This window comes from Zerene cesonia, chromosome 13 (genome assembly GCF_012273895.1).
Source record: "Zerene cesonia ecotype Mississippi chromosome 13, Zerene_cesonia_1.1, whole genome shotgun sequence".
In the NCBI taxonomy this organism is placed as follows: domain Eukaryota; kingdom Metazoa; phylum Arthropoda; class Insecta; order Lepidoptera; family Pieridae; genus Zerene; species Zerene cesonia.
In genome coordinates this window covers 9288724-9301916 of record NC_052114.1, presented here as the reverse complement: position 1 = coordinate 9301916, position 13193 = coordinate 9288724, and the positions used below count along the sequence as shown (strand labels likewise).

The following is a 13193-nucleotide window of genomic DNA, read 5'->3' as shown; positions in this document are numbered from 1 at the left end:
TTGTGGATGGATGAAATGCCATTTGAGCGAATATATTTAATTAAGCGCAAGATACAGGTATTTATTATTTTAGTTAAGTTTATGTTTGGATTTATTTTATGAATTATTATATAATATTATTACACCTAGAAATCACACATAATAGTTAATTCATTACATATTAGTATTGGTAGCCAATGTTGCCTTCGCCACACAAATTTTGTATAAGTGGTCAAAAATAATCATAAAATATACTTAAATAGAGTAAAAGAACTGTGTATTGTCTAATTATTTATGATTTATACTTACATTGTGACAAAAATACTATGTACAAGATGGCCGCCACGGCAATAATCCTTCCTCTCCTTTCAAGAGCCTCCATTTTGTAATTAAAACTGTATTTTTGCACTTTATTAACAACGTCAAACACGAACTTTCGATATTTATAGTACGAACTACGTCAAGTCATATTGTTGTAAACTGCAAGAAGATTATATCACACTTTTCACTGGCTGGGAACCTGAAAAAAAAGAAAATATATTTTAAAATTTCATCTGTAGTCTATAACAATGAAACATTTGATATTCTGTGGGATTGAAAAATTTTATTGCTAAAAAGTTGTGAAACGACAAGATTGTAAAATAAAATGTTTTTGGTTAATAATTACGCAATTCTAAACTTAACAGAAATTTTCGCTATAGAACAATTAGTTGAACATTATAATTTACAATAATTATATGTAAAGTGAGAACAGTATCAAACTGGTTCAGGAAAAGGTCAATTATAGGCGTAGTTTTGTAACTAGTTTATATGTCATAATATTTAGTTTATTGTAATTGAAAATGATTAAATGTGAATTCGCCTACAATTATAGTGGGATGTTCCATCCTTCTTTTCATTAGCTTATTAGATTATAAAGTAGTTCATTGTATATTATAGCATACATAGAAACAAAATACATAATATTCTAGTAATAATCAGAGCATAGCAGTGGTGACTCAGTGGTGACAACCTCGGACTCCAAATCGATAAGTCGGGGTTCGAGACCGGGCGAGCGTGCAGTAAATAAATTGATTTTTCAATTTATCTGCACATGTGGATAACATCACCACTGCTTAAAACGGTAAAGGAATACATCGTGAGGAAACCGGCATGTCCGAGAGTCAAAAAGTTGTGACAATATGTGACATCTGCCAACCCGCTCTTGGCCAGCGTGGTGGATTATGGCCTGAACCCTTATAGGAGGCCTGTGTGCCAGCAGTGGAAACATATAAGGGCTGATGATGATGATGATAATGATGATGATGGATAATCAGAGCAAATTTCCATATTGTCAGTCATCAACATAAGAAACATGGTCAGTGTCTTTCGTGCTTTCGCAAGTAACAATCTTGTCTTTAAAAAAATGAAACAATGTTATATTCTCTCTCAACAAAAACATACTCATACGGGAAAACATAATTTGAAAGCAACAATAATAAATAATATAGTATTTAGGTTAACTTAGAAAGTCTAGCTATGTAGAGAAATCTAGATTTAAGCTTTACGTTTAACGTCTAGGTAGCACAATTATGCAGTTTACTATTGGGAGAATTTGAAAATGGTTATGTTAATCAACTTTTGATTATAATGCGCTTTCTGAAGAACTTTAAATGATAATATAAAAGGCTTATAAAATATGGTATAAACGTATAATGTTAAATTATCAGTAGATTGACCACTACATTTTTTTGACTTTTTATTACAAAATGCCATACAGAATGTAAACATATAAATTATTCAGTTTTGTTATGTATTTATGACACGTATCCACGTAATTCCCACAGCTACCCAGTACCCATACGAGCAAACAAACTTGAAACAATCATGTACAATCAAGCAATCATCATACAGCTCTCGAGTGTATAGTGCATGTATGTTATTCCACATTCCAACACCCTGAGACACGCTTAATCTGACCGTGAGGGAATAGCGTAGCTAAATTAGACGCGATATACAATGGCATGTACTAGAATGGCAAGAATAGGGGTTTTCATGCGGAAAATAGATTTTCTATCAAATTTGTGTATTTGTTGTTCAATGGAATGTCTGTAGAAATTGATTTTTCAAGTTACTAGAGTAAAGAAGCCTAACGATAAATTCTTACTTCTTCTCTTGCTTATGGTCACTTTGTATAAAGGGAATTGATACAAAGTTCAATTCAATTCGTGCTCATATCCCTTTACTCACGGGTACGGCTACATCAGGTGTATGGTTTCCTAATATAGATATTTACTTATATAATGTACCATGATTACTACACAATCGCGTCTAATGATAGAGATGCATCAAGAATGCGCGACCGCAGGCGGCCATGCCCGACTGCACAAGTTCGATGGCTTTGTCGATAGCTATTATTATTTCTGGTATCCTGGTATCATTCTTTGGTCATTGGAGAAGTCACTAAAAATATTGATTCGTAGTGAATTAAGCAGGAGCTAAAATCCCTATTTTAGTATAATAATATCCCTATATTTATATAGAGTATTTTATGGTGGAACACGTTTAAATATAACATTTCTAAAAAGATATCAAATATTCATTAAAATATTTCATAAGTGACTATTACTCTTACTCATCCAAAATGTCCCCATATCCACTATACATATACGTGACATGTATAATGCATTGTGTAAGGTAAACATTTCAAAATATATAAATACTCGAAGCGTACAAAGAGAAGATGATGTAAACAATATGCATCTAAATATTAACAAACTTGAACTGAAGCTTAACTATTATCTTGTGTCTTAACGGCGGAATATAGCCCTTCTGCATTTCAATTTAAAATGTAAACCCGCATAACATCAAATCCTGCAATCGATGCAACTAAAATTTCCTATTAAATAAAGCTTCAGCAATAAATATCTAATGTTATAGATTATAAGGATCATTTTTCCTAAGTATTATTAGATGCAGATGTTTCGTTGCACTTGAAAAGCATCTTAGAGGCCACTCGAGCGATCTCTCGTGTAGTTGAATGATCACGGTTCTTGTTATGAGCCGTCTAGACTAGGAGTTTGTCTATCTTATCTTCAATAATATTATTGCAAATTAACTTCAAGTCCCTTCTGGAATAAATTATTCCTTATTTTATAAAGGTCGCTTTGAACAACTAAAATTCGTCATTGGATGATATTCTCATTGATAATAATTCTTGAACGGTTATGAGAGATATTTATATTGTCTTATATTTATGAGATTAATGTCATGTGACCATGAATATATGATAGTTCAGGTGCCTCAAATTTCAATATATTGTTATAATGATTAGAAACATAATTGAAAAATGGACAGGAGTTTCCAATATCAGGTAGAAATCATGCGTATCAAATTTATAAACCGTCCATTCATTGTTTGCGCAATATTAAAATAGCTACGACACATGCCAACCTTCACAAGAGCTTATAAAAATATTTCATTGATCATTTGAAAACTCTGGTTCTAAGTAATAAAAGTAGGAAAGCCGTGGGCACGAGCTAGTGGTATTAATGAAATAGATTATAAATAGATGATCGATGAGCGGTCGGATCGTATTGATTTCATGGGTTCATAAACCTTGGTGTTATTCTTGACTCGTTGAGTGATTAGTTCGTGGTTAAGTTCATATTTAACTATAATTAATTTACGATTTTTATGTAGTGCGGTTGTTTTATAAAGAGCTATACCGCTAAGTAAGTTATGACTTTGAAAAACTTTGTTGTTTCAATTCATTTCATATGTGTTTTAGGGTGAAAAATAATATGTTTATAAGTAAATATCCCATTTTGCCAAGCGCTATGAAAAGTCTTACTATGTGCGCTAGAAAATTGATATTATAGTGTTTTTGTAAAACACATACATGCCTTTGAATAATGTCTGGAGTGGAGAAAAAAAGAACTGGGCTGGAAGACACCACTAAACATTAAAAATTAAGGTTGCACCACTGCTTCACAGGGTTATTTACAAGTCATTTACAACACAGTCAGGTTTTAGTTGGTAAGAATCCCCGACGTAACCCACGGCTCGTTTCCGTGGAGGCCGTGGGTATGGGAGGGTGGTGGGTAAGATATCCCCATAATGAAAAAAAAAACGATTTTCTAGTTGAGAAAACATTTGGTACCATCTCTATATCTACATATTTTCAGATTTCATTAATAAGCCTCCAATTTTGGTAGAACGTGCATTTGTATCAAATTTTAACAATAACCAATAAATAATAAACTGATAATGATTGACTCTTTTAAGATTTTGAAAAAATAGTATGGCTAAGAATTATTATTATTATGATATCTCCTTCGTCATTTTTCACTCTTCGACTTGCGTAATATACACATAAACATTTTTTAGAAATCAGTTGGTTTTTCATCCAGAGCGAAGATTTCAGAAATCTTACAGCTTTTCAAATAATGTATCAAAGGTCACGTTAAACCGTTACAGTTTTAATCATAACACAAAGCGGATATTTGTCGACCTTCAAGGGCCAAATGTTATTTGATGTTAGTTGTAAAATAATATGTCGTTCATAAATTATTTTTAGGAAGGGATCGTGGCATCACTGTTGCCGCATCAAAGCTTAGTCGTTCTGGATTCTTTTAAATTTATCGACCCACTTTTTTATTGGAAACCTGTCGTAGTTCAATTCGTAGCGTTAAGGCTTTATGATATATGCGAATAATATAAAATACAATAATATAAATTTTAATATGTAGTTTGTTTGGTTGTTTTATGAACATCCTAATCTCAGGAACTACAGTTTTCAAAAATTATTTCATTGTTGGATGTGCCTTTGATCCCTGAATGCTAAAGCCTATCTATGTACCACGGGTGATTGAAGATGAATATGCTTTTAAAAATGCTTCAATTGGTTGAGTCAGAAAGGTTTTGAAAATTTTGATAGTAGTATCAATGATCCATTGAAACACATTTGAGTACAATCAAATCGTAACTAAATTGCCATGGGCAACTTATGTCATGGTATATTTTCGTTGGACACTAAGAATTGTCTCATCTTATTCTTCATCTTTCATTTCAATTTTATTATAGCACGATTTAGATTTTTCTAAATACGAACTTGGTTTAAATTTGATTATAATGGACTAGGAATTAAATACTGTTTACAGAGTTTGAACGTGATTCATTCATTATATTATTTAAATCAACGTTTCGAACATTTTACAGCGAATATTGCATGATGGTCATACAATATTCGTTGTAATTACTGTAACTACCTCCACCTATTTCTCTGCAGTTGGTATGTTGAGTATTTTTTCGGATGTTGGCAGTATTGGTATCAACCAATAATAACTAAAATATCAACCAATAATAATTAAAGATATGAAAACACTTGATAGTGTTTTTAGTCTTTTGTAACGGACTATCAATTGAATCATAATGGTGTGACATTTTACTTAAATAGCAGTTAACCCTTTGACATTAAGGGACACCACTGTCCCTTAAATATAATTTGTGTTTATTTCTGAACAAAGCATTATTCGGACCTAATTTAAACGCATACTTATTGTTTCCGAACGTATTTTGTTTTTTTTTTCTGTGGTTGGTAGCTCTGCGCGCGAAAAAATAAAACAAAAACGTCACATCACTTTTGAGTAGTTTGCCGCGCTTCTGTGACTTTTTTCTGAAGTAATAAAAATACATTTTTGCTGCATTCAGTGAATGTTTAGTGAATAATTTATAAGAATGGTAAGTATTAATTATTTTTGTATTAGTAGTTATCGTAATTAGTAACATTTTAGTTACTAAAATATGAAATTATAAGTAGGGGACGCCATTGTTCCAATATGCGTAAAAGGCCAATTGTATTAATATTTTACCCTAACGGTTGATGCATGTTCTGTGATTGTACATACGGTCTAAACACTCAATTTATTTGTTTTAGGCACGCAAAGGAATTAGGATGTTCCGTTTGACTGATTGCGAAGTCGAGGAATATCTTATGGCTGAAACTAGTGACACTGAAGATGCACTCACTTTAGATGACGAAGACCAGTCATTTTAATTAGAGGACATGCAGATTTTCTGAAGCTATAATTGAGCCACCTGGTTCATTAGGATCTACTCAAAATCCAGGTCTGCCTTCTGACTCATCATCTTCTATCCCCTTTTATTCATCAGGTGATCCGATTCACTACAAAGTCATAACCTCCAGTATTCTACTGGAGGTTAACATTTAACGTATTACGTAATATCGACATTTTTACTGCACGATTACATCATGGTCCTGTAACAATGTCGAGCCCCGGTCGTCAGACTAATTTATTAGCATTTTATGTTTCTTACTACGTGAGATACGTTCATTCAAGGCATGTGTTTGAGTCACATGTTGTGTCGAAGAACAAGATCTTGTTACTTAGCAATTTTTATTCTGCAAATAAGTCATCACAAGTATATACTTGTATATACAATCTCAAACATTTAGTTATATAACTAGGCTTCGGATACAGATTTTTGTTTATTTCAAATTACAGAAAAAATATTTATGCCAACGTTTTGGAAACTGTCGTTGCTCTAACTAAAATTTGTTACAAGGATTGTCCTTATTATTTTCTCTTTTTATGAATCCAAATATTTGCCTTAGAATTGTCACTGTTATTTAATGACGTCATATTCGAATACAATATTACGTCCATGAAAAATATAGGCAGATAGGCATTACCCGCATACGAAAGTTGTTTCATGTTTCTTAATGACAAGCGATAAATTGGCTGTTTATATAAATTTACTTACTGAAAATTAACAAGCCTTAAAACATTTTGAGACAAGAATTTTAATTGCACGTCAAGAGAAACACGCTTTCTTTAAATGTTCCGAAACCGCTGAAACTGTATCACGATTATGGGATAACGTGTTGGTAAATTTAATTTAAACTAAAAGACATTTAACATTTCACAATATAAAGCGTTTCATGTTATAATATGTTATGTAATACTTTATCGTACGAACTATAAACTGAAAAATGTAGCTAAAATAATAGACAATAAAACTCACTTTCATATCTGGTTTCATATTTATAAACTCAATTCGTGAAGACTTAACAGAGATAAAAAATATTTTAAGTAAATTGTAAAGAAATATTTTCTTACTAACCTGTAAATACCGTATGTTGTTGTAGCTAATACTTTTATCACCTACGATCAAATTTATAAATGGCGTACGAATTAAATTGTAAATATTAAGATTGCTTGACGAATACGATACAATATATGTATGTGTAGTATAATGATTATTTATTACTTTGAAGGTGAATTCCATCTCAAATCATCATAAATTTGTTTTTATCCGAAAAGTTTCGCGCAACTGGTTGACAGAAACAAGTTTAATGATTGAGATAAAACTTTATCGTCTTCCTGTTGGAAAACACTGATATATAGAGAGGATTTAACGCTCTCCATCTTTAGTGAACTGCTATAAATGTTAATAAAGCCCATTTGTATTAACATTTAGCTTTAAACACCCACACCTTTAGAAGAAAAGCATTTATTACCGCATTATGCTTTGTGGCTTTGAACAGGCTTGCTTTAGGGCCCCTGTTGAAGCAATTTGTTGTAATAATAACAGTAATAGCTAATAGTCCTTTCATAAACAATATCTTATAGCCAGTTATTTATTGGTAATATTTAAAACAGATGAAAGTTGTTATGGAATGGAAAGATTATGAATTAAAATGTTAACGTCTTTTTAAATGAATGCAGCGTGAAAAATATAAGCTGAAGTTTTTAAATACCACGCTAACTTAACGGTTCAAAACCACTATAGCTATAGCAACAACTTCAAAGCAATCGCAAAAACATCTATAAATTCGCCGGAAATTGTACATAATCGAAAAGACGTCTAATATTACTCAAAAGTACCACCAACGCAGTACCACAGTTTCATCTACATATAGTCTATTATAATTAATTGCATACAACAGCTACAAGCTAATTCATCACTGGCGCGCATTCATGTTAAAAAAATCCATCATGTCGAAAGAAAGCAACTTCTACTGCGGCGGGAGAACCGTCTGTGTAGTATAGCCTAAGCGTACATATACCTATAGTATAAGCGAGTTAAAATTTTCAGACACATGCTTTGCAGTTAAAAAGTTATACAAATTCATTCACATCTCATCACGGACATTCCAGCCCATTTTGTTTGGCGACAAACAAAAACTTGAAGCGATGCAGAGGAAGTGAAATTTTCAAGTCGTGACTCCAAAACGTGCTGTATGGTGAATGAGCCAATCGCATATGTACTGTTTTAATAAGGTATGTTAAAAGCCTCACCTGGTTCAATTTCGCATTCATTAACCAGGTGGTGTTCAATGTTTTCAAAGCTAATTTTAGGCTTGGTTTCGAGTATTATTTTTAACGGTTTTAGTGCTATCTATTAATTTAAGGTTCTTATTTAACAAATGTTTTAGTAGCGTCGTATTTAATTATTTATCGAAATAATAAGGTTTAAGTCTTATGGTGATTGACATAAGGTTAAGATTTTATTTGAAATAGCTCGCAGAGCTATCCTAGTTGACATAATTGGTACAAAGAGTTTACTTATTTCTCTTTTTATATAAGCAGAAGCGTAATTAATTACCAATTAAAAATTAATTTATATAAGGCAATTCGCCCAACAACAATTTTGTGAGCGTAGCATATTGTATCGGAATAAGAAACAGGTTTCTATAAATAATTCATCAGCTTAAATAAGCAAAATGATTCACGCATATAAATGTTCTTTAACAGTCACATGCAGAGCCAGTTTTACATTGCAACGTCTGAAACGGTACCAAATGCTGTGAGAGCGCAAAATATAAACGGATAAAGAAATTTTAAATTTGATGGACAGTTTTATAGCATTTTATCAAAACCACTAGATACATATGAAATTATTAATAATCTCTTTTTTTATATATATTGGTTTTAAAGCATTCGCATGATTTATAATTGAGAAATTTTTTTGTAATGGGTATTTTTTGGGCAAAAAGATTTGAAGAATTTCGATTGCTAATGCATTATAATGACTATAGCATGTTCGAGGCGAATCTACAATCGGTGATTGTTATGAATGAAACATACTGCAATTATTGCCGACCGTTAATCGAAATTAACCGTTCATATTAATTGGGTTAAAGCCATTTGCTTATGATCGTGGTGTGGCCAGCGATAATAGACGCCAGATTGTCTACGCGGGCAAATATTGAGTGTAGTAACAGTTGCATTCATTAGATATAAAATGTCAGCTTAGGGCTCCGTAATTAGATAACTTAATTATTCAAAAATAACAGATACGGTTTCATTTCTACAACCGAAATAGTTGGCATGATATACATTCCAATGAGTATTCAGGGTAGTAATATGACCAGGTTTCCAGTGTGGGTAAAGGACAGAGGTATATAGGTCGTCTAGCTCCATGACTTTCCAACACTGGAATTAGTACTGCATTAAGACAACACGGTTTCCCTCAGGATATTTTAAAGATACAATCCAATTTACTTGAAAACTGATAATACAGGTTCTATTTCTGCACTCATAAGTAAACAACTGCAGTAATGTTTTTCCTTCGGTATGAAGCTTAATTTTGTACGTCTTAATAAAACCACGACTTAGCCTTTATAAAAAGTGTATTTTTGAATAAGCTTTTATGATTTAATCCCGTTAAGTCAATATAATTTATACCGAGCTATTAATACGGTACAGATAACCCTAGATTTGGCAAAGTGCCTTTAGGCAATGTCCTTAAATTCTTGCCATATAATTTGCTCGAGCAAATCATTATTCATTTATTTTAAGAGTTATTCCACGCACATTAATTATCATGTTTTATTATTGGAGAATATTTTAACAAATATTTAGACAATGTAAGTTTATAAAAAGATAATTATTTATTGGGCTATCAAGACCTACGTACGTCATTAGACAAAAGAATAGGTTAATAGATGAAGAAAAGCAAAACAGTTAAAAGCAAAATGAAATAAACTGCAATACCAAACTAAGATAATTGTATATTATTATTTCCTATTTCCCAGATTATGCTAAAATTTTCGAGAGTTTAAGCTAATCCAGCGGTCAGTTTTGAGTTGCGTTACGTGGAAAATCACAAAAAGGTTATAGGTTTGGTAGCAACGAATGAATCACCTAACATTATTGCTTAGCTAAATTGTACTGTAAGTGGGTGTACTCTGATGCAAGCCGGACAATCCCAAATCTGTTTGGCCTTTAATCTGTCACTATTCACAATATATTGCAACTTAGTTTGCGTGTGATTTGGGATTGACCACTTCCTTAAATATCCAATGGATCTATAATGAAAATAAATTTGAAACGAAATATGTTTTTTATAATAACGTAATTCGCTTAATTACACTGCGCCATGATTGCATGATTTGAATGAAGAATTTTTAAGAAATCATCCATCATCATTCTCATGTCTTAATGCATTTAAAAATACCCAATTTCAATGTTTTGAGGGTGTCAAGTCTCGCTTATCATAATATTAGCACGTTTGCTAAAGAACAAGTAAAACGATTTAATAGAAACAACACAGCGTTAGTGGTGGCAAAGCAAAAAGCTCGTTTAAATGTCGCAGGTAATTTGTATAATTTTACCGTTTACAATCAGTGTCATCGATTTACAATCGCCTGGATTTTAGTATCATGAGAATTCGGAAATCAGAAATTTTGTTTAAGTTCGGGGTGGGAAAGCTTCAACTCTTTTTTTTAAACTACACACAAATAGGAGCGCCTCAAAAGCGGATAGCGGATAGCGAAAAGTAAATTTTAGGCATAATATAAAATGCTAAGCGTTTGTAATCTGACAACCACGTCCGTAAAAGGCTAAGTTGTACAATTTACCTGCTACATCTACGCATGATCAAAGGTCGTTGGCTCAAGATAAGGTGTCCTGCTCGACAATTCGCAAACGATTCAAACTAGTCGTCGCTTAATGCATTTGCTTAGTGATGTTTGTTTTACGATATCGATTCGAGAAACTATATTCCTTATGACGTTATATTGTTGTTATATTTTCTGTATTTAGCAGCAGATATTGCATTTTATATTACACATTATTTACATAAAATGACGTAGGTATTTGTCATTTATGTAATATAGGTTAGAAAACCTGATAGCTAGTTTCTTCAAAGGATAGTAAAGATAACAGCAATTTCAATGACTAAAGAAACAAGCATCAAGAAAGGCTAGGCAGGATGCGATGCGGTGAATAAATGAAATTGGCAGCATTTTTTTAGTTAGCAGTTTGACCTACAGTTTCAATATTTTTAAAACTATAAAGAATGAAATATACCGTAAAACATTGTTACTAAAATAAAACTTAAAGTATAAAGGTTAAGAGTTGCATAAATGTTTTCTAACCCATTTAAAAAACAACATTAAAATATTTTTCCGATTACATTTCTCAGCGCTTGATATAAATCAGCAGTGTTTAATGGGCGTACACCCACTCCCGACAAAATTATATTTGCAAGCGAAATATTATTATTCACGGCGTGTTCTGTTCACAATACGGATCATTTTCGAGTATACATTATTTGGATGCAAAGAAGAAACTTTGTTTCGAGATTACACAACACTGCAAAATAGGAACCTTGAACTGATTTTTTGAACTTGAGGAATGTTTCGGGATGCGTGTATTGCGACAAAACAAATGACGACATGAAAAGTACATTTTTGCAGATAAAATTACGAGTAAGAACTATTTTTATTAAAGGCAACGTATAATTTGGTACGTTTAATGTTTAAAAATAACTAAGTTTATCATGTGTCAAATATAATTCTATGAATAAATCTATATTTTTATAGAGGTAGTGTTTGTGAACTTGTTTTTGTGTATGTGGGTAATTTCTGTATCTACTGAACCGATTTCAAAAATTCTTTTAATGAGTATACATACATATGTACCATACACAAACTGTCTAACTAAAAGGCTAATTATTAAGTAGCAAATTAATTATTTAGATTAAGAAGGAAGAAAAGAATCATGTTTTCAAAGTTTCAACCATAAATTGGAATAATTCAATTCACTCGAGTTAAGGTAAACTATCATTCTGATTGTTTATTTACCTTCAGACTTTTCAAAAGCATTTACAAGTTGTAATAGGACGCAGGCTAACTCGATAATTCCGTACCAAGACATCAATTACACCGTAACGAACGGTGACGCAATCACTCACACCGATAAGAATGGAACGTGAATAAAAGTAAATTAATACGCACTGGCGCCGCGTATTGCTACCGGCTGAATGTGAATGTAGTGCTACCATTTGTGTATGGGGTTATGGGATACATTTCATTTATGGGATAAATATGATGTAGTGAAACGGGTTCACGACTCAAACTATCTAATTCCTACTATATTGATGAAGTAAATCATTCAATATTACCTTACATAATATAACAAATAATTACACATATTGTTGAATAATTTCATAAGAAAATATTCGTGCCTTGTACCCTTACCCTTCCTTGTTTCCTTCCTTTCCTTTATTCATCTCGCCAATTCTTTCTTAATCCCTTCCCAATTTAAAGTCGGCAATCCATTTGTTGAGGCCTAAGATCTGCAATGGACCTTATGCCTCTCCAAATGTCTATGGGCGGTGGTAGCGCTTACCTTCAGGCGTCTCACCAGCACCATTGCCGACTGTGACTTAAAAAAAATAGATGCGCAAATTCACTTTTGCAAAATATCTAGCTTTATGCTTATATCAAGCTGTGTAATATTGACATTATCGGGTATAAAATAATCAATAAATAAATCGGTTCGGTTCTTAAAATACTTATCTATATATATAAAATTCTCGTGTCACAGTTTTCGTTGCCATACTCCTCCGAAACGGCTTGACCGATTCCTCTGAAATTTGGTAAGCATATTGGGTAGGTCTGAGAATCGGCCAACATCTATTTTTTATCCCGATATTCCTACGGGATACGGACTTACGCGGGTGAAACCGCGGGGCGCAGCTAGTAATTATCTAAAAAATTGGCTACCCTATTCAATAAACATTGAAGCACTCGTACATTTCTTTAAATTAAAAACACAAATAGCTGACCTTGGGGCTTGGAGAGCTTCCTAGATACAATACATCACTGAATAGACTTAACTACATTACTAGTGGAAACGAAGTAAACACATAACACATTATGTTACTAGCTAAAAGCTTTTTATAAATAAGTAAATAATTTA

General features: G+C 32.4%; 1 protein-coding gene across 1 annotated transcript in view; it reads right to left on the bottom strand.

Annotated features, from left to right (window-relative positions):
- Nucleotides 1–13193, bottom strand: part of LOC119831180 — an 83535-nt gene that overhangs the window by 26518 nt on the left and 43824 nt on the right. The window contains exon 2 of the mRNA XM_038354465.1: nucleotides 289–499. Coding sequence (XP_038210393.1) covers nucleotides 289–361 — 73 coding nt within the window. The 5' untranslated portion in view covers nucleotides 362–499. The remainder of the gene's footprint in view (nucleotides 1–288; nucleotides 500–13193) is intronic.